The sequence below is a fragment of the Acomys minous genome (genome assembly GCF_964271855.1).
Source record: "Acomys minous genome assembly, chromosome: 9".
In the NCBI taxonomy this organism is placed as follows: domain Eukaryota; kingdom Metazoa; phylum Chordata; class Mammalia; order Rodentia; family Muridae; genus Acomys; species Acomys minous.
The window spans coordinates 57,354,725-57,376,218 of record NC_140490.1 but is presented as its reverse complement, the minus strand read 5'-3'; the positions used below and the strand labels follow the sequence as shown (position 1 = coordinate 57,376,218).

The window sequence follows — 21,494 nt, the reverse complement described above, 5'->3', positions numbered from 1 at the left end:
GAAGCCAAACACATACAATGGAAAAAAGATAGCATCTTCAACAAACAGTGCTTGTCTCACTGGATGGCTACATGTAGAAAAATGAAAATAGACCCATATCTATCACCTTGCACAAAACTGAAGTCCAAATGGACTAAAGACCTCAACATAAAACAAGACACACTAAATCTGTTAGAAGAAAAAGTGGGGAAGAGCCTTGAGCTCATTGTCACAGGAGACAACTTCCTAAACAGAACACCAACAGTGCAGACCCTAATCAACCATCAATAAATGGACCTTATAAAACCTAAAAGCTTCTGTAAGATGAAGGACACCGTCTACGAACAAAACAACAGCTGACAGACAGAGAAAAGATCTTCACCAACCCTACATTGGGCAAAGGGCTGATATCTAAAATATATAAAGAACTCAAGAAATTAAACACCACCAAACCAAATAATCGAATTTAAAAATGGGGTACAAAACTAAACAGAGAATTCTCTATAGGGTAAGCAAGTTCTCAATAGTTCCTGTCTCACAAATATGTCCGTCAGATATGTAGAAGATGCTCCAGTTTTTGAGAGGTTTGGGTGACTATTTAGGTAGAAAACTGTCTCTGTCATCTTTTCATCTAGAAAGCTACTAACCTGCACTCCCAGCATACTCAGGCAATCAAGTTTATTCCTTCTCAAGACTCTGATGGAGCTGAAGATCAGGTAGCTTAGTTTTACAATGAGGCTTAGTTGTTTAGGGGTTAACATGTTTTTTAGGGCTAGATAGGTATTTTAAGTTGATAATGACAATATGTGGTGGAGGCTGGTTTACATTCAGAAATTTAGATGCATTAAGATAGGAAAGATGTCTTCTTTAAGGCTGTCAAATACAAATAGCCAAAACACTAAGAATGTAACAGTTATATAATTCCTGATTGTGTCATGGTTCTTCTTGCTATAGGTAATCTATTGTATATATGTGTAATAATACAAATGTACATGTAAAAAACTTTTTTTAAAAAAATTGAAAGCAACTTGACTGGGTAGCTTGGCACAGCAGTCCATAAAGTGGTAGTCAGAGGTGAGCTGAGACTGTAGGCATCTGAAATTCTGATTGGGACTGAAGGATCTTGCTTTTCAAGCCATTCATGTGTCAGAAAAGCCAGTGCTGGCTGTTGGCAGAAGGCCTTCTTTCCTCTCTCTGTGGATTTCTTCTCAGAGTTTCTTAAATGTTCTTATGGCAAGGCAAATGGCTTACCTCTAGAGAAAACAATGGAATGGAAGCCATTCATTGTAACCCCAGGTGTATTCTACTGTATTGGTCACATATACATAATGAATACAGCCATGATACATAATAAAAAGTAGCTATTGGGTGAAAAAATGTCAGCTCAAAGAGGGCCAAGGAATCCACTATAGCTGCAGTGTATACAGAGGGCTGTGTGTGGAAAAGAAGCTGGTGAGATGACGTGGGACCAGATCCTGGGAAGTTCTGAGCTCTATAGAGGGAGTTGGAGGCACTCAGTAATGCTTTAGTCATGAGAAGAAAGAGAAGATATTTGAGGAGGCAGAAAGCATCATCATAACCATGCAAAAGGGGAGATGAATGCAAGAGACACCAACTCTAAAATAAATACCTCCAGTTGAAGAAATTGTGACTAAAATTTCCCCTTTTAGGTCATCTGCAGCTTCTCTGTTTCTATTCCTCATGGTGTGTATGTGTGTGTGTGTGTGTGTGTGTGTGTGTGTGAGAGAGAGAGAGAGAGAGAGAGAGAGAGAGAGAGAGAGAGAGAGAGAGAGAGAATTCTTGACAAAAACTTTAAAATGGAATACATAAAGTTGTTTTTAAAGGGTAAGACACAAATACAGTAGAGGAGAAGAGACTAATAAAAACGGTGCCTATAGAACTTGGCTCTGGAAGCCAACAGGGGAGTCAGCAGAGAAGTGCTATTATTTGACTGTGCCTTGTGGCATCCAAAACTCAACTTGCATTGTTTCCTGTTATGAAAAAATAGGATGTAGGACCCTTATGAGACATTTAGGGATACATGTTCTTAATGGACTCATGGATTGATATATTTCTGGAGTGAGTCTGCTTTCATCTCTCTACTGTGATTCCTCTCTCATCTTATGTGATGTGTTGTACCACCTTGGGATTCTGCCAGCAAGAAGGCTATTGCCAGATGTAGAGTCTTGACCCTGGACCAGAACAATGGGAAAACAAACCTTTCTCTATAATTTGTTAGCAACAGAAATGGACTCAGACTGTATGGGAGAAGATATGCTATTAATATCTAAATCCTAAATTCCTTAAAGCCACAAAATGTCTCTCACTTTCAGTTACTCCATAATATGTAGCACTATAACTGGCACAGTTGTTTATTGAGTAAATCATCTTCCCTAATATCTCATGCAAATGTAGTCAGACATGCTAATATTTTTATTCATTTATATGTGAACACACACACACGATGTACACTTCTTCCAAGAATTGTATTTGTGCTAAATTTGTGCTCTACTGCTCATCTTTGTCTCTGGACCTAATTCTCCTATACCTTCCATGGCTACTGTTCTTGGGACGTGTTAAGGAAGTGGGTGAACACACAGGCTGAACAATATCATGCTTTGAATCTTAAATTATCCTGAAGGATCATATGCTAACACTTTGCCCTGCAGCATGTGGCACTATTGGTGCCAATAAAACCATGCAGAGGTGAAGCACAGCTGAAGAAAGTGAGGGCATCACATCCATGACATAGAAATGAGACCTCATCCTCTTTCTTTCTCTTCTTTGTTTTCCTGTGTGTGGCATAGGCAGACTTCCATGCCATGTTCTTCTACCATGAGACACTGGGTCATCACCGGCCCAAAATGATGGGGCAAGCGGCCATGGGCTGGGTCTTCTGCAATAGGAGGCCAATGTAAACTTTTTTTTTCTTTTCGGTTGATTTTCTCAGGTGTTTTGTCATAGTGACAGAAAGAAGACTAGTGTAGGCAGGGAAGAAAGAACACACGGAAAATGAAGGATCATAGCCTAGCAGATGGGAGACAAGATCCAAAAAGTCAAATAGAGGTTTCCAGGTCAGGGAGACCACTGCACATCTGCGTGAGTGTGCACATATGAGTCTGTGTGCTTCTGCGTGTCCTAGAAAATGTTTGTGTTAAAGAACACACGATTGCATTATCTATGCGAGTCTCTCCACATACCCTTTAGACTTGAATTTACAATATGACCTGAGGATAAGTATTTGGGCCAAGAACAAGTCATTTGTTTTCTGTAAAAGTGCCCGAGGTTGTTCAGAAGTAGAACAAGAACGTATCTCACAAACAGAGGAGCTGAGACAGTGCAGTGGGCCCCAGTTCTGTTGAGAAGAGCGGAAAATAGAAGCTTCTCCAAGATTGTGGTGTGGAAGGTGGAAGGGAGGGTCATGTGACACAGATGTACCTACCAGCTCACTGGGTGGATATAAATTTTGGGGAGACCCAGCTGGCACCCAGTTCTGAGTCCTCCCCCTTCACACTGCTTGATGAAGGAAACTCTAGTATCCTTCGAAGTGGCCTACTTTGAAGAATTTGCATTTAGAGACAGCTAAATGAGCCACGTGGCTTGAGAGGTCTCTCTGCGTCTGAGATCACAACTCAGTGCCCATCAGGTGACATCCAGGTGAGCTAACCAGAAGACCATGAGGGTCCTTGAGCCATTTTTCACAGTCACTTACCTAAGCTTGCTGACCCCTCAAGGACATGGCGAGACAGAGCAGGCTGGGACTGAGGAGTACATGCAAGTCTTCAGTGAATCTGGGCTTAGTGGCTCGTGAGTGCCACCCTTTTTTTTTTTTTTAAGAGCCACCAGGGATCAGAAACTGTATGTTTCTCTTTGTCCTACTTAGGGTTAGGTTTGTTTTAACAGCTTTCTCCTAGTGTAGAGAACACTAACAACTAGGGGCCTGTCTAAACGTGCTCTCTTCTGTAGTTCTTCCTTCTTAGGATGTCCGTAGCAAGTGAGTCTCTCCAGATACTCTACTGGAGGTGGAACCTTCTTCCTTATGACTTCTGGGTAAAGCACAGAGTGGGAAATGCTACCACCACGCAAATCCCTCTAACATAGGAGTTTTATCCGGATGATGAAGTATGTGACTAACGTTAGTTCCTGTGATTTATCAAGAGAAAAAGAACCTGGTGGTGTATTTCATGAATATAGGGACCAAAAGGGTGAGCTCCTCTCGTCTGAACAGGCCCATGTGGATGATGGAGCCAAAGAGCCTTCTAGCATGTTCATTGAGTTCCTGGCAGGAAAAGAGAGGAACGGGAGGGTCTTGCAACTCGTGGGGGTAGAAAAGGGGATGGACATGGGGAAGTCTCTGTGCTGAGACACCTGTAGGCAGTAGTGTGACCATTTGTTTACCATCCTATAGGAACATATTCTCTGATGCCCTCTCTGATGCATATGCTGCCACTTGGAATGCCACAGAAATGAATCATCCACCTTCTCCAAACACACATGTGGATGAAGGAAAGCCCCAAGGGAAACAACATCTCTAGCATGCTTATATCTTGAGGGTCATGGTTTTTCTAGATTAAATCAGTACGAAGCAGTTTATGACTGGAGTGGCAGTCTCTTCACAGCCATAACCAAATAAACAAACATGGTGAACTAACACCTTATTATCTGAAAGGTTCTATAGGTTGGAAGTCTGACATGGGCTGAAGTTTACTGGGTGGAAATCATTGGACCACATTTCCTTTCTGAAAGCTCTGGGGAACTTTTTTTTTTCCCCCTGGAAGCCTCCTCAACTTCCTTGGCCTTGTAGATTCTTTCCTCCAATTCCAAAGCCAAAGATGGGCTGAGTTCTCCCATCCATGACTGTGTCCTAATCTGTCTCCTTCTTTCTTAGGAATTAAAACTTGTAATTACACTAATCCCCAGGACAATCCAGGAAAATGTCACCATCTTAACAACCTATTCCATCTGCAACCCTTAATTCCCTTTTGCCAACAACTATGAAACTCACCAGTTCCGGCGATTAAATAGGAAATGGATGAGCATCTTCGCCAGGCCATTTATTCTCCCATGGGGGACCTAAATTTCTTGTTGCTGTTGTCTTCTTACTTAGGTGTCCCAGTCATATCAAACCAGGGTTCACCTGAAAGAGGGGGTGCAAATTGGAAGAGACAGCGACACATGGGGTATGGGGCCAAGATGGACTCTGATCAAGGCCAACCTTATTAAAAAGCTAGCACAGTTTATATAGCAAGGACGCCACAAACTATTACAATCTCACTTCACCTAGCCTCCAGGCAAGAATACAATTCTCTGAGTAGTTCCCTGTAAGAACTTCCTTAATCCTCTGGGTAGTTTCCTGTACAAACTTCCTTATTTCTTTTCAAAGGTAAACAATCCAAAGATAGCCTGAACACAAGACCTCCTTCAGCAAAGGTCAACAACTCAAAGGTCACAGCATGCAGCCTGAGCACAGGATTTCTAACATGGCTGAATTTATCATGGCTTTCCACAGCTCATGGTGGTTTAAATCCTGTCTGTTGGGAGCCTCTACAGGAAAGGAAAAACTCAGCCATCATTTTTCTTGTCTGTGCCTCCTGCTACTGGGCTTTTCCTGTGGGTCTTCCACTGCTTGCCACCCACTGCAGCCAGGCCAGGGAATTACACCCCCAGAGGGCATGCTGGTGGTGTGAATGTGCCAGTACCACAGAAGGTGAAGTGGGGGGAACCTCAGTTGAGCCGTCTAATCATTTACAGTTCCCTCAGGGACCCTAAGCTCTCCATGCTTGTTGGTTAAATTAGGGGTGGTGAGCCAGGATTTCCTAGGACTAATGACTCCTGGCTTTGAATAAAATCACTGACTATTTGGCTCTTGCCACAGTCCAGGGCAGAGACTCAAAGTCCAGCTGAAGATTCCCTGACCCAGGAGAAATGTGCTCTGGTCCTCAGGGTCCAAGAGAACCTGGAAAGTGGATGAGAAGGTGGCCTCCCAGAAAGGTGCAAAGCACTGTTGACACCCACTGCTGAGGATGTGGTGCAAGCAAACTGGTATTCTGGATTCTCTGGGAGACTAATGAGCATTCTTCCATAGTAAAAGCTCACAGATCTTTCTGCTCAGCAATCCAATCTGGGGAGGGAGAAACTCCAGTCTATTGAAGAAATAAAAATCTGCTATAGAATGTTGTTTGAGTAGGAGTATCTGTGACAGCAACATATGAAGAGCATAAAAAATAACTTATATGGGTGTCAATATAGGTTAAACAAACAAACAAACAAACAAATAGCAAGCATAGTACACCATCCTGTGGGACAGTATGTGCCTGAATAAAAGAAGGAGCTGTGTGTTTAGATGTCCATCTAAAGATTTGTTTGAAATGAAATAGACACCGCATGGAGAGAGCCTAAACCCACCGTTAGGTGGATGTCTGTCAGCACAGACTTACAGACATACCATGAAAGATATACAACCATCACTTTGTCAATACTGTGAGTAGATGGAGGGTTAAATTTCTCCATTTATGTGCCCTTGGATCACTTTGTTGGCTAAAGGATAATTTTGTTTTACATTTTTACTGCTGGAAGAATTTTCTCTAAGTGGCAGGAGTCAATCAACTAGCCACTTGGTTTCGGACAATAAAGGTCTGCATAGAGCCAGGCTGTGGGATGTGGTCTAGGGGAGTCACCCATAGCTGATGGCTTTACTCCAAGGAGTTTGTCCAGGGTATCTATAAAGAAGGTCACAGTGGGGTACAGAGCTTGGGCAAAGCTAAGCTAGAGTGCTTAAAACTATAGGACTATGGAGAGAACAACTGCCACCTACGTATTAAAAGGCAGAATGAGGTTGTCTTTGGAGGTTACTTCAGAAGAATTTGGAGAATCATCTAATTAAATAAAGCCTAAATCAAACAGAAAGAAGTTAAATTAAGGGTTAGCCCTATGGGCAGGTTGCAACAGGTATAATCCGCCCCCCTCTCTTTCATACACACACACACACACACACACACACACACACACACACACACACACCACACAGATGCAGACAGACAGACACACTCTCACACACAAAGACACAGACAGACACACAGACACACACACTCTCACACACAAAGATACAGACAGACAGACACACACACACACACTCACACATACACAAAGATGCAGACACCCACACACAAAGGCACAGACAGACAGACAGAAAGACACACACACACACACACACACACACACACACATACACACACATACACACTACTATTTTCCTTAGGTTGTTGGCTTTAGGAAGTGGGAATGGATCCAGATCTGAGGACTTGAAGAAACTTGGCATGCAGGAAAGGACTGCAGCTGGTGAACTCATGGTCCCCCCCTTCTACTCTGTGGTTACCATTTGTTTTTTTAAAATATATTTTATTAATTTATTCATATTACATCTCAATTGTTAGCCCATCCCTTGTATCCTCCCATTCCCCCCTCCCTCCCATTTTCCCCTTACTCCCCTCCCCTATGACTGTGACTGAGGGGGACCTCCTCCCCCTGTATATGCTCATAGGGTATCAAGTCTCTTCTTGGTAGCCTGTTATCCTTCCTCTGAGTGCCTCCAGGTCTCCCCATCCAGAGGACGTGGTCAAATATGGGGCACCAGAGTTCATGTGAAAGTCAGTCCCCACTCTCCACTCAATTGTGGAGAAAGTTCTGTTCATTGGCTAGATCTGTGTAGGGGTTCGAAGTTTACTGCATGTATAGTCCTTGGCTGGTGCCATAGTTTGAGCAGGACCCCTGGGCCCAGATCTGCCCATCATAATGTTCTTGTAGCTTTCTAGGACCCTCTGGATCCTTCTATTTCCCCATGTTCCCATGCTTCTCTCACCTAGAGTCCCAATAGGATGTCCTCCCCTCTGTCTCACTTTCCTGGTGAGTGAAGAGTTTCGTGGGACATGCCCCTTGGGCTAGTGTCCAGATATAAGTGAGTATATACCATTTGACTCTTTCTGCTTCTGGGTTAACTCACTCATTATGATCATTTCTAGTTCAATCTATTTGTCCACAAATTTTGGGAATTCCTTGTTTTTAATAGCTGAGTAGTATTCCATAGTGTAAATGTACCACAGTTTCTTTATCCATTCTTCTACTGAGGGATATTTAGGCTGTTTCCATATTCTGGCTATTATGAATAAGGCTGCTATGAACATGGTTGAGCAAATGTTCTTGTGGTGTGCTGGAGCATCTTCTGGGTATATTCCAAGGAGTGGAATAGCTGGGTCTTGAGGAAGCCCTATTCCCAGTTTTCTGAGATAGCACCAGATAGATTTCCAAAGTGGTTACCATTTGTTTCCATGCTAGAGGCAAAGGAGGAGGGAGATGAGCTCATGAAGAGTGGATTCCCTTTGGTTGGTGTTAGGGAGGAAGGAAGAAGAAGTAGGGACCCTGATCTTTCCCTGCATGAGCTAGAGTGCCAACTGTTTTAGAAACAGCCCTGCACTCTTGCCCTAGACCAGACCAGGTGGCACCACCTGAGTGGGGAGCCTGGTGAAGTGGGTGTGAAAGGATGCCTGCTTGCCGGGATCTTGAAGGGCCTCCCCAGGAGACTCTGTGGAGATTTGAGGGGCCTTTGGGAAAGGGGAAACAGAGTCCAGAACTGCGGGGACACTGGGGATGGCTTTGCTTCCTAGATCTGCAGGAAGAAAAACATCTGTGGGGGCACTTGTAGCTTTTGCTTCTAGAAGAGAGTTGAGAGAAATTGAAAGGTTTGGCCTCGGACCTCCTTTTCTCTGAGTAGGCCTTTATACCTCCTGCTTTATCTAATTTCCCTGTTCTCCCATTTCCTTATTTCACAAACGACCCTCCTCTCTCCTCTCTGTTGCCCTCCTCCCCCCCTTTGGATCTGCTTTCCTCATCTTTCCCTGGTCCCATTTCCTATGGGCTTCTTTCTCTGGCCTGCCTCCTTCCCTTCTGTTCTCCCTCCCACCACCGCTCAAGTTTCTGACTGACCGCTGGGGCTTCCAAAATGTCCTTTCTCACATTTTCACATGGAGTTGATGCTAGTGTCTCTGGAATATTTTGCCTAAGATGGCCTGAAGGAAGTCCTCTTCAAAGGCTGAAGCCAGAGCCAGTCACTGGAGGATGCTCGAAGGCCAGGCCAGGAGTAGGTAGCTGTACTGGACGAACTCAGAGGCCACTTTTGCCCACTTTACCATCATGTTAGGACATACACACCTCCCAGAACTGGTAACTGGGACTTCTGCTCTGCTGCTTAAAAACAGTGGCACCACAACCAGCATATGGAGATGTCATCATGATTAAATAGCACATGATAGCTGGAGACAGCGCGATAATACTCTAAACAATCACAAATAAAAGAAACGTTCTGTGAGGAGCCAGATCCAAAAGCCTGAGTTTCTAAGATGCCTTAAATTCCTGGAGATCTCTCCTAGCCCTCATGAGCAACCATGGCCCGTTGGCCCAGAAAGGTAGCTTTAATGGTAAACCCGTGTTTCCTGTCTCCCGAGGGGGCCTGCTTGGAGTAAGTGTGTGTGAGGGATTAGTTTTGGGGGAGCCCTCCTTCTAGAGCGGTTCCACCTGGAGAGCAGTTGGAACCTCACTCTAAGCAAGAGGTTCCTGAAAAGGAACCCTGTTGTGTGAACAGATCATCCCGCCTCATCCCGCCCCCTGGTCCCTTCTGTCTCCTCCCACAGACTCGCCTACTTCTAGAAGGTGGATTTAGTGGGCAGCTGGCAAGGGCAGGGGATGCGGGAGGGGGGGGGGGGAAGGGGAGGAGCAACTCTAACCCGCTGGTCTGCCTATCCTGCAGAGCTTGGAGCTTGTGGACACAGGATCGTCCCCAATTCTCAAAGGAAAAAGATTGTGGGCAGCAAAATATTATGACAGAAAACAGGACCAGAGGAGACCCTCTTTTTTTCTCCTTGTACCTTCACCTCATTAAATAGATTGATATATTTGAGACAGGCTGAGATGACTTGATTTAAATTCTAGCGGTTGTGCTTAGGTTGATCATCTGTATATTTGCACGTTTTGAAAATACCATCGGAATGAAATGAACAAATCCCAACTGTTTTCCAAAATAATGAGCAGGCAAGCACCGCTGCCCAGGCAGCAAGATCTCCTTTGGTTTTGGGGCTGAGGTCTAGATTGAAGGAGGAGGAGGCGTTGGGGGCGGGGAGCAGGTGGAACGGTTCCCTAGAGTGGCCCAACTCGGCGCGTGCGTGAACCAGAGCCCGTAATGTATGCTGCCATTAAGAATCCATGCAGCTTCCAGCGCTCGGGGCGCAAGGACGCATGTGTTGCTGGAATTCAATCCGTGGGGGGAATGCAGATTGTGCTGCGACCCACTGGGTTTGATTTATGAACTGTTACACTAGCGATTGTTTACACATTGCATTTCAGAGCCCTGGCACACCCTCCCCGCCGCGGGCGGCAGGCTGCGTTGGGTGTGGGAGCTTGCTTCAGCCTTCATCCTTCCCTCGCCCCTCCACGTACCCTGGGGGAGCATCCCATCCTCACCTACAGTGAAATCAGATTTTGATTTCAAGGAGCCCAAGAGCTTATGTGTATGTAGTTCTCTGCCCCTCCACCTTGCACCGTGTCTGCCTACCAAAGACCTGGGTCTCCACTGCGGCTGTTTACTAATCTGTAAGGCCATGCGGAGCCTATAAATAGGAAAGGTGGAAGCAGATCGACCGGTAGATCAATGGGCCCCGTCTCCTCGCCATTTCAGCTGTGCTGTCTTATTAATTATGAAAGAATTCGCCTGGTCCCCGCCTGAACACAGCTACTCTGCCCCTCTGCGGAGCCCTTAATGGCGGTTCCTTTGCAAGCTGTCTCTAGACACCGCAGAGGAAGAGACGTGTGGCGGTTAGGGTCCAGCCCGCAGGAACCCTGCCTGGTTAGGGCTCTAGCCCACCTGGGGCCTGGACAGCCCGCTGTGTGTGTAAGCCTGGCCCTCCTGTGCATGCAGTAAGGGCCTCTGCTCTCTAATTAACTTGAAAACGACTTCCTTTTTTCTTAAATACAAGCCAAATCTGGGAGATATGGTGGCCACGTATCCTAACTAATCAGAGTCCCCAAGAAGTCAGCGGGTCATCCAGATGGTTAGTGAACAAGTGAATTTATCCCCCAGCACCCTGTGTTCCTCTAGGTATTCTGGAAATTCGGCAAGGAAACAAAATGACACCCCATTTCAAACAATAACTTTTATTTTATACTTCTCTATACTTTGTAGCAAATTTTTGCTGAATTTAATTTATAATAAACTTTTTAAATTACATCTCTCTCTTTTTTTTAAAATCAAGGCTCTTTTATGTCAAAATCTTTTTTAACTATATTTTAGATTTAACATTGATTACCCCCTTGTGATCTATATCGTTGGATATTCAGGTATGTGTAACAGCTAAAACAAGAGAGAGGAGGGAAAATAAAGGCAGTGGACCTGAAGGACGCATCGACAATAGCAGGTGAAACCGGCCCCTCGTGACCATAGCAGCATTTCTTCTGACCACCTTTCCCACTATAACCAACCTCTTTCTCTCTTTCTCTCTCAACCGTAAGATGCAAAGCCCACACTCTTGTGTTTTCGCTTTTTCTGGAGGAGAAATGTGCAGTGGAAATGATCAAAACAAGGTACTGTGGAAGAAAGACGCGAGTGTGATCATCACCAGGTGCTTTCCACGTGGACACCGCTCTTGAATTCATTCCCCTGGCCTTCTCCCCTCCTCGCTTTCCTATTAGGAGGAGCCCATCATTTTTCATGTTATCAACATGATTAATATAGTAGGTGGCCCAGGGCCATTCCTGAGATTCTTTTGCCAAAAAAATTATAAAAAATAAAAATAAAAATGGGGGTGAGTTTGCCGTTTTCTTATTTTTATGTGAAGACGGACTAAAGCTGAGGTCCGGTTTTGGCTGTGCTTGCTTGCTCACTGATCGGTAACATTTGGCAAATAAAACACAAGGAATCAAACGAAATAAAAAAAGAGAAACAGGATTTCCCACAATCCCATATGAGTGTTTTCAACATCACAGAGAATCACAATGTCCTCAGAGAACGAATGGCTCTTCCTCTCGATTTCCGGGAGCATGGAGTGAGTGTGGGTGGGTGCGCGGGGAGGGGGACCCGGTCCCGCGCTCAGAAGGAAAGCCAGGTCGCTAAAGCTGCCGAGAGAGACACCAGGAGCACGGAAAGCGCCGGGAGCAGGGACCCCGCCGCCCCGTTGCCGCTGCCGCAGAGTTCGAATAAGCTGCCTTGGATGTTGAGGTTTTTCGATTCTTTTCTCAGTTTATCCCACAGATCTTTCGCCCCTTCCTGGCAATCCGTAAGAGCTGTGACCGTGCAGCTGTGGAAATCCTCCCAGTATCTGGCGAGGAATAGAATAAAACAGAAGGAGAAAGATCATTTTGGGAGCGGGAAGACCTAGGTCTGCGCCCCGGGTGACTGCATCCTCCCCAACTTTCCCAGGCGCCTCCTCCCCACTAGCCTGTCATTTCCCAGACCTGTTCTCCACTACCCTACTAAGTCTTTGGCCCACCCCAGAAACCCAGCCCCGTGGTGTGAGCCTATCCTTTCCCCGCCCGATCTCCTTAGTCCCTTGCCAAGAGGGGACCTGACAGCCAGGAGCGGGGTCGCACCCGCTGCATGGAGCTGGCACCACGTCCTGCGCAAACAGATTGCTCACCCTCCTCCGGGAAAGCTAAGAAAACAGCACTAAGCCTTGCAAGCTGCGGCCCATTAATGCCTCTTAGCTTGCAAGATGGGTGACTTGCTCCGAGCCAGGCCCTCCCCGCCTGGCTTCTCACATTCTCTCCGCCGCCCCCCCTCCCCTCGCCCCTTCTGTTTCCCTCCTCTCCTCTCCCAGCCCCGGTCCTCACTCCTGTGCCCCGCTTCTCTCCCTCCACCCAGCCCCCACACCTTCCTTTTGTTTCCAGTTCCTCCACATTTCCCTTTTTCTTTCTTTTGCCCCACCCTCAGTATTTCCCATCTTCCTTTCCGTGCTTCCCAGCTTGCTTCGGGTCCTCTGAGGTCACCGGCCTTTCAACACTCCCAGTGCTCCAAAGGCTTCGGGAGACCCCGCCTGGTCTCCTTTCCGTTCCCTGGCTTGGTGAGTCTTAAGTGCTTGTGCACCTGAACAGGCCCTCCAGCCGACTCCAGGTCTTGCAAACCTTAGTGCTCCAGGTCTGCGAGCTGGGTGCTTCCTCTAACTTCCTCCCTAGCCTTTTTCAAAGGTTTGGAACCCAGGAGTTTTGGGTCCTACTACCTTCAGGTGGTAGCATCCACTTCTTTGAAGTGGGCAAGGTGGCCACCTATGCCGGCCGGCCGGATCCCCTACCTCTGGTCAGTTCCCGACTCAACTCAGGTAACTCGGCTACTTCCCTCCCCCAAGTGTCCCCCCTCCCGCTTCCTCCCCACCCCCGCTCGGCTTCAGCCTGGCTCCTACAACCTTCATCCAACCTCTCCCCCTTTTTTTCTTTCTTATTGTCCCCCTTTCTTCTGGAAACCCAAAATAGATCCCGAAACTAAATATAACCCCGCGCCGTGATCGATTCCTAAGGCGCTGTCTCCTTTCGGAGTTGGGTCAATCTGCGCGTCTGGTAACTCCGGCCTGGCTCCCACTTCGCCCGGGTCAGCAGTCACCCTTAGCAATGTGGGTGCATTTTTCTCAACTCTTTCCTTTTCGTTTGCGCGTCGGGACTGTAAGCTTGTTGAAGACAAGCTTAGCCTTTGCTTCCACTCCTAACCTGGCTTCTGGCGGATAGCGAGTTATAAGTGGAGTTCCTGGAACTCAGGCTGCCTTCTAGTGGCTTTTTCCATTCTCTGAGTAATCAGGGCTCAGAGACCTGGGCACAGGTTTCCTCAGTTTGTAATAAATGCCAACATTTACAGACACCGCAAGGCCCAAGGGACAACTCCCTGCAGAAGTCCAACATAATTGCACCTGGAAAGCAAAGAAAGCACTAACTGCCGCTTTCCTTAGGTATCCCAGACAGGGACAGAGCGGAAAGAGCAAACATTCACGCTGGGCTGGGAGAGGTAGACTTCACCCACTTACTGAGCAATGGCTATTATTAACTCAGTGTGTGTGTGTGTGTGTGTGTGTGTGTGTGTGTGTGTGTGTGTCTGGATGCAGCTGCCTGCAACCTCGGGGTCCCACCCTTCTCTTTTGTCTTGTCCATATTTTCCTAGGACCTCAGTCCTGCTGGGAATAGTCGATGTTTTAGCAAATGCTGGAGATTCTGGAGTGTGTAAACAGGTCCTGCCTTGCTAGTCCATTCTTATCAGTTGTTTGAAATAAATACCCCTCCCATTTCATGATAGCAAAACACCAGCCATTTGCTTTTACTGAGTTTAGGAAAGTTGATAGCAAGATAGACCCTCCCACTTGCTTATAACTTAAACACCCTCTTCCTAACTTAGGCCATACACAAAACGTGACGGGAAAATGGGCACTTTGACCTCTGGGGACAAAGACTTTGGCTTTGGCTTATCCAAAGGCCATTTTTTGGGGGGTGGGGGTGGGGGAGGATGGCTGATTACAGTTTTTTTTCCCCCTGCAAAAAGCAAAGGAAATGTATGTTGCAGAAATGAGGGCATTTCTAAGGCTTGCAGCAGTTGGCTGTGGAGGTCCACTACAGTGGGGCTTTGCAGGACACTTCACTTCCTCCCAGATGCAGGCTTTCTAGTCAACCACCAAGAAACAGCACCAAGCCTGGCAATGAAGGCCTCCTCTTTCCTGGGCCTGCAGTTGCCTCCCTTCTGGGGAGATCATAGGCAGGGTAAGGAGGAAAGGTGATGGGAGCCAGGCCAGTAGCTACCTCAAATTTGGGAATGGACTAGCAAAGCCTTGACAAATCCTGTGAAGTCCCAAAGTCACTGAAGCACAATATTGTTTTAGACTTTCTCTAAGAAATGGGGAGAGCCTCACACTTGAATGTTCTTGGTATGTTTGGAGGGGCTTTGCTTTTAAATAAATCTAGTATCCCCCCCCCCCCCCAACTCTTCTTACACTGGGAGTCAACTGTTCAGAGTACCAGGCAGGCTACCCACTGACAAAATTAAAGATTGGAGATTATCTCAAAACATAGAATTTTGTGCAACAGAAAATTGTCAAGATGGCACTCTGCAACTTGCCCTGGGTCCATGCCTATTGAGTGCAAGCCTGTAAGGCTGGAAAGGGAAGATTCCCTTCCTTAGCCCACCTCAGGCCATGGAGTCCCCTTAGACAGTGAAGATTCTAAGCCAGGGACCTGAGCCTCAGTGCAGCCTTGGCCAGCTGGCAAAAAGGCAGAGTGCCCACTAAGCAGAGCGTAGAGCAAAGGGCGGCGTGGGGGTGGGTGGGTAGTGACATTGTACTCTGATCTCAGCAGCGCCCCCAGAAGGGAAACCCAGGGTCAGAGGGGACACTTACGTGCATACGGTCTTGATGTTCGTCTTGTCGTCCAGGCCCTGCGGGTAGTTGGCCATGCTGTCGCCCAGCTTGAGCAAACAGTCTGAAAAGCCCTTAAACACTGCATCGCACTTGCCTGCTGCTCTCACGGCCTGCACCAGGTAAGCTGTTGGGATGAGGGACACCGGTAAGCATCACCACCACCGCTCGGCCCCACTACTGACCCTGAGACCCCCCCTAGGGTGGTCCCTTTTAAGATCCAGCAGCCGCGGCCTAGGAATGACCTATTTGCATTCGGCCCACCTCTGGTGCAGATGGAGGGATCCAAGCGTGGGTGGGTGCAGATGGATGGCGGGGAGGTGAGTCCATTTTTTTCCTCTCCAGCTTGCTCCCAACTGCGCTCTATTTCTTTTTCTGTTTTCGTCGCCCCCTCTTCTCACCTCCCTCACCTCCTTTATTACTCTTCCCCCCCCCCCTCCCTACTTGTCTCTCAACACTTCCTCCAGCAAAACCCTGTCGTGTCTCGCGGTGCAATCTTCCATTTTTTTGATGTGACAGAAGGGGTTCTGAGAAACAGAGCCAGAAAGGTGGGAGCCTAGCTTACGCAGCTGAACCAAGCGCCACATTGCCAGAGTAGCCATCGGGCTTATGGATCTTTGTCATACTTGCTGAATGAACGAACGAACGAATAATGAATGAATAAAATCCTAGGAAGATGGCAACAGCCAAGTGAATAGGATTCTAAAATTATTATAAAACTGACGGCTAGCGTGAAGTCCGTTGTTTGTGAGACCCTTAGGTGAGCAGTTGCTTTAAAGAAGGGCAGTTTCAATGTCCAGAAACCTAGCTAGGATGAGGATTGGTGTCAGTAGCTGTCCTTCTCTCTGTCTCTGTCTCTGTCTCTGTCTCTGTCTCTGTCTCTGTCTCTGTCTCTGTCTCTGTCTCTGTCTCTGTCTCTGTCTCTGTCTCTCTCTCTCTGTCTCTGTCTCTGTCTCTCTCTCTGTCTCTCTCTCTCTCTCTCTCTCTCTCTCTCTCTCTCTCTCTCTCTCTCTCTCTGCGGTGTTTGTGCATGCGCGCGTTCTGTTTCTTTCCCTTTCCTTCTTTTCATCTCTCACCTCTGCCCGCCCCCTTAATGTCCCCGGAAACAGCCAAATCAGACCTTTCCTCTCAAGGTTGCAGCCTGGCTGCTAGGCGCCCAGGAGGCTGCGGCCGCCTAAGGCTCTGACTCCTACAAGGGGGTGGGGTTGGAGTAGGTAGAAGCTGGTGGAGGCTTTAGGAGAGAGAACAAAAAATTCCAGGCCACGTTGAGGTCCTAGCCCCCAAACTCAAGGCAACTAAACGCAGAGGAGGTGGATTTAAGAGCTGTTAGGTTCCAAGGCGGCCGATGCTGCTCACTTGCCACTTCTTCCCACCCGGTAGGAATGAATCGCGCTGGATATTCGATAAAGAGCGGGCAAAAGCTGCCCGCTCCCGATTACCTGGGGTACCCCAAAGGGTGGAGGCGCAAATCTCCGCTGTAGGGACGGGCAAGGGGAAAAAGGTGAATCCTAGAGAGGAAATGGGCCTTTAGCTCTAGGGGGATCCAAGCACAGGCCTCTTAAGCCTCCATCCTTGCGTGAAAACCCCCGCAGGGATAGATCACCCACACCCTCAGTCTCACACAGCCACTGGTCCCTGAATGCCAGGCTACTGCAGGCCCGGGGAAAGGTGACCCAGTCCGCCGCCGCCGCAGCCATCCCTGAGCTGTGCGTTGGCAGATTGCAGCAGGAAGAGCTAGGCGGGACTAGAGCTTTCTAATCCGGAACGGGAAGCGCTGCGGAAGGGACCGAGGTCAACTTCCACCTTAGCTGGGGTAGATACATAACCTTTCATAAACCCAGACTCCTTCACGCCGATTTTTAAAAACCCTCGGCACTATTAATAAAAAACAAAATGTATACACTGACATCGCGTCTTATAAATAAATGAATCTTTGTTTTACTGTAGCTCAGTCATGATGAAAGAACCCCTACACACAGCTTCCTGCATAACGAGTGTATGTTACAAACATGCCTTTGCAATAAAGAAACAAATAAAACCTAGGTCTCTGGCTCTGGGACCTTCTTGACCCATTACTTCCAAAAGCTGTTTTTCAAAAAGATGTCTTGACGATTCTTAAAAGAGGGCTTGGGGTTTTCTAGGGGGGCGGGACACTCTCCTGTCACCTTATTTTCCCAGGCATTGCTGGAGCAGACCCTGCAGCGCGCATGTGTGTGAGCGTGTGTAAAATACGAATTCGGGAACATTTCTGTGTCTCGAAATTGTGGCTTCTAGAGATCTAGCTTGCACTGGAAAACTGGAAGCAATGCGCGGGACAGAGGTTTCAGGCACAGGTCTCTGCGGGCAGGCAGGTCGGTTGAGTTTTCAATCCTCCCTGAACATGGTTTCTATAACCCCCGGGCAAATTCTCTACCATCCCCATCCAGTGTGGGGTTTCACTTGCTCATTCATTCCTTGGACCTCTCTCATTCATTCCAAACTTCCTCATTCGTTCACCATCCCTCTACTTCTCCGCCCCGCCCCAACCCCCACTTTTCTTGCCAAATGCCAGTGATTTGGGACAGCTTCCACCATGAATTAATAAAGACTGAGTCTCTGATGAAAAAAAAAAGTTGACATTTGGGAACATACACATTTTAATCCCACTGCCAATATTTTGGCCATTTTCCAGCGGAAGGTTATCAAACACATCCCTCCTGCAATGGCTCTTTCATTAATTTCTATTCTTACCCACTAGGAAAACAGAGCCTCCAAGCATCCTTCAGATGAAACCCCTATTTTAAATCAGTCTCTGTTTCCTGATCTATAAACATTTGCAGGCTAACTGCAAAATGCCACACTCATTTATTTCCAACACTTAAAGAATTTGTTGCCCTTGGGATCTACGTCCTACGATTGTTGCAGCTTTGAACTAACGTCAAAGGCACAGAACCACCAGATTCAAAGCATTAAGTCATTTCCTAAAATTAAAGAAAAAGGCAACATCCCATTGCATGCTCCTTGCTTTGCAAAATCTCAGTTTCTGCAATATAACAAACAAACAAACACCCCCAAAATTAAAGTCTCAAGATCATGTCAAACGCATATGAACCCTGATGAAAAGAATCAGTTTTAATATCCCAGGAGCCGATTCCTCTACATTTCTTATGAAGAAAAAAATGTTAAGTATTCCTTTTCTTGTCCCACACAAATTCCCTAGTGCACCCCTGAGATGCTGCATGGATTTGTCTGTAGAGAATGCTTCACCCCGGCATGACAACAGTTCCCTCCATCCCCAGAAAATCCGCTGGATAGTTTCTATTTTTTCCTTTTGTTCTATTAATAAGCTGCTTTACTTTCACTTTTCAGCTACATTAATTAATGTTCCTAGCCTGAATCAGATAAGTGGATTCTCTAGCGCTTGGAATATTTGCATTTTGGATGGAAAAATATGAACTTTAAAAAATCTTCCGGACAATGTAGCTGAGACTTGACATTCCTTAACATAAAATGGGGACTAAATCAATCCATCTATCCACCACAGCAAACAAAAAAATAACAAACACACGAAAAGACGTACTGCAAGCATGTTAAACCCCTTTCCTGTATAAAAATAATAGAGGTGATAATATGTAAAGTCACAGACACACGTGAGCCTGAAAAAGTATATCGGTGCATATTTGGCTGATTTATCCTTCTTGGAGGAGTCTGCGGTGCCCAGAGCAAATGCTGCAGCTACGATAAGGGGGGAAGGGCGGGAAAGGACAAAGTTATAAATGCTGCAGTTTGAGAACAGCCTTGGAATATCTTTGCTTTCTGCACATAAACTTTTCAGATCTATCTGCCTAGGCATCTTATTCCTGCATTCACCTTTCGACCCCTCAAGATAAGTATCTTGCAGTATAATAGGGGACAAATGTGCTCCGATCCTGCTTTAACCCCGGAAAGGGAAGCAAAAATGGATGTGCACCTTGGAGAAAAAGAGGAAAACCCCCTTGGAAAACAGCTGGCAACACACACTTCCCTGCAGAAATCTCTTTCCTTAGGAAAACAAACGAGAATTCGAGAGTCCCCAAAAGCTACTGCCCGGACCCCGGGTGCTTGCAGGGTTTTCTGCAGCCAGCGGCCAATGCGGGCCCATAAGTCCCCTTAGGAGTCTCTGAAACTGGCGATCTTCGTCCGTCTACCAAGCCGTAGCAGGCGGCCACTTACCTATTTGCACCGCGAGGATCAGTGAAATATATCTGCCGTTCAACTTAAGTCCCATCCTACGTTTAGTCAAACCATTTGCGACCGCAGACCTTTAAATAGTTAGTTTAGAGAACGCGGGGGAAAGCTGAAAAATAGGCATTGCCAACAAGTTCCGGGAGCGACAGAGACTTTATGCACTGGGAAGGCAGAGGGAGGAGAGAAAGAGAGGGAGCGAGGAAGAGACAGAAAGAGAGCGAGAGAGTGAGAGGCTGGGGGGGGGGGGGAGCTGGGAATGGTTCACTCCATTAGGAGGGGGCGGAGGAAGTACAGCCTCACGCCCACGAGCAGGCCTGACGTGGGGGATGACACGGATTGATTTTTTTTTTTTTTTAATATAGACACCTTGGTAGAGAATCGCCATTTATAGTCATAAGACTCTGGAATTAATCAGATATCTCCAATTAATGTGCGATCTCAACGAAATCTCGCCTCTCTGGGGTGACCACTTCCCATCCCGGTGGCCACCCCCGCCTCCTCGTTCCAGGGCCCCCCCAGCCCCGCCCCCTCCCTGCGCAGAATCGGGGCTCCCTCTCCTTTCCCCGCCCGGAGCCGGGGAGTCCTGGCGCGCCCACTCGATTGTTCAACCTTCTCCCTCCTCTACTGGCGCCACATGAAACCCAGACACTTCCAACACTGCAGCGAGCTTTGAGGAGCTTAGGTCCTGGTGTGTGTGTTGGGGGCGGGATGGATCCGGGCCAAATCACCCCCCTACCTGACCCTCTAGAAGCCTGTAGACCCCACACTTGCCTACTCTCTTTTTCTCCAGCCCCTCAGCTGAGCTCTAAGCACAGCTTGAAAAGCGTGAGCACCTGCACACACTCACACACGCGCACGCCCGGGAGCGAAGCCGAGCGCCCCCGGAGCCCGCCCGCACACACTCTGCACGCGAGCGCGCGTAGACGCCCAGGGCCCCGGGGGTTCGTTCTGCACACTTGGGGCCCCAGAAATAGACTCCGCGTGTCCTCTTGTGAATCTCACCACTCGCGACTCGCAGCGACCGGAGGGGCCTCTATATTAGGCACAGAGACACCTATTTTGGGGGTTGGGAAGGCATTGAAGAAGCTTTGCCTAAGATGATTTCGGGATGCTTGTGATTTACAAACTCTTAGCCCTTTAGGAAATTTCCAAGGCAAGCTCTGGTGTGCAGGCTTTCTTTCTTTCTTTCTTTCTTTCTTTCTTTCTTTCTTTCGTTCTTTTTTGGAGCCTTCTGGGGTCATTTCTTGGGGCTCACTCACATGTACACATACACACACGTCCATCACGTACACACATGCACGCCCGGACCACCCCCCCTTCCCACACATCTGCGCTGTTTTTTGATGATCCAGCACAGATTGCAGCAAGGAGATATTTCTTTAGCTGTGTTTGTGCAAGGTTCTGTAGTATTGTCACAAAAGATGGAAAAATAACCACGGCTATGTCTTAAAAGCAATTAAGGTTTGGTTCTCTCTCTCTCTCTCTCTCTCTCTCTCTCTCTCTCTCTCTCTCTCTCTCTCTCTCTCTCTCTCTCATGCGATGCATTACACCCTCTTTCCAGTCTGAATTCTAGCTTCTTTAAGCAAATATTGAAGGCTGCACTGGCCAACTTTATTACTTAAGCCAATGAAGAGATAAGCGAAAAGGGGAAAATACATTTCAAGATTGCAGAGCGACCAGGTTTGGCTATCGAGTTAGTAGCAGAAATGTAAAGGGGTTAGGGAGATGGGTTGTCCGTTGTATTTGCCTCTGGAGACCCGTGCACTGGGAGCCCACACATCCATTTATGAACACAGACTGAGAAAGGGAGAAAAGGGGGTGCAAAACTAGAGTCAGGTGACAGGGCGTGGAGGGACTCAGGAGGACCTCCGGGGTCCTGATTGCTGC

General features: G+C 47.3%; 1 protein-coding gene across 1 annotated transcript; it reads right to left on the bottom strand.

Annotated features, from left to right (window-relative positions):
- Positions 1–11,162: 11,162 nt before the first annotated feature.
- Positions 11,163–19,846, bottom strand: NRN1 (neuritin 1). Its single transcript, XM_084794721.1, has 3 exons — positions 19,593–19,846; positions 15,384–15,528; positions 11,163–12,338 (listed from the first exon to the last, which is right to left on the bottom strand). Exons 1-3 carry the CDS (start codon positions 19,645–19,647, stop codon positions 12,110–12,112), a joined length of 429 nt encoding a protein of 142 aa, XP_084650847.1. The 5' UTR covers positions 19,648–19,846; the 3' UTR covers positions 11,163–12,109.
- Between the last annotated feature and the right edge of the window lie 1,648 nt (positions 19,847–21,494).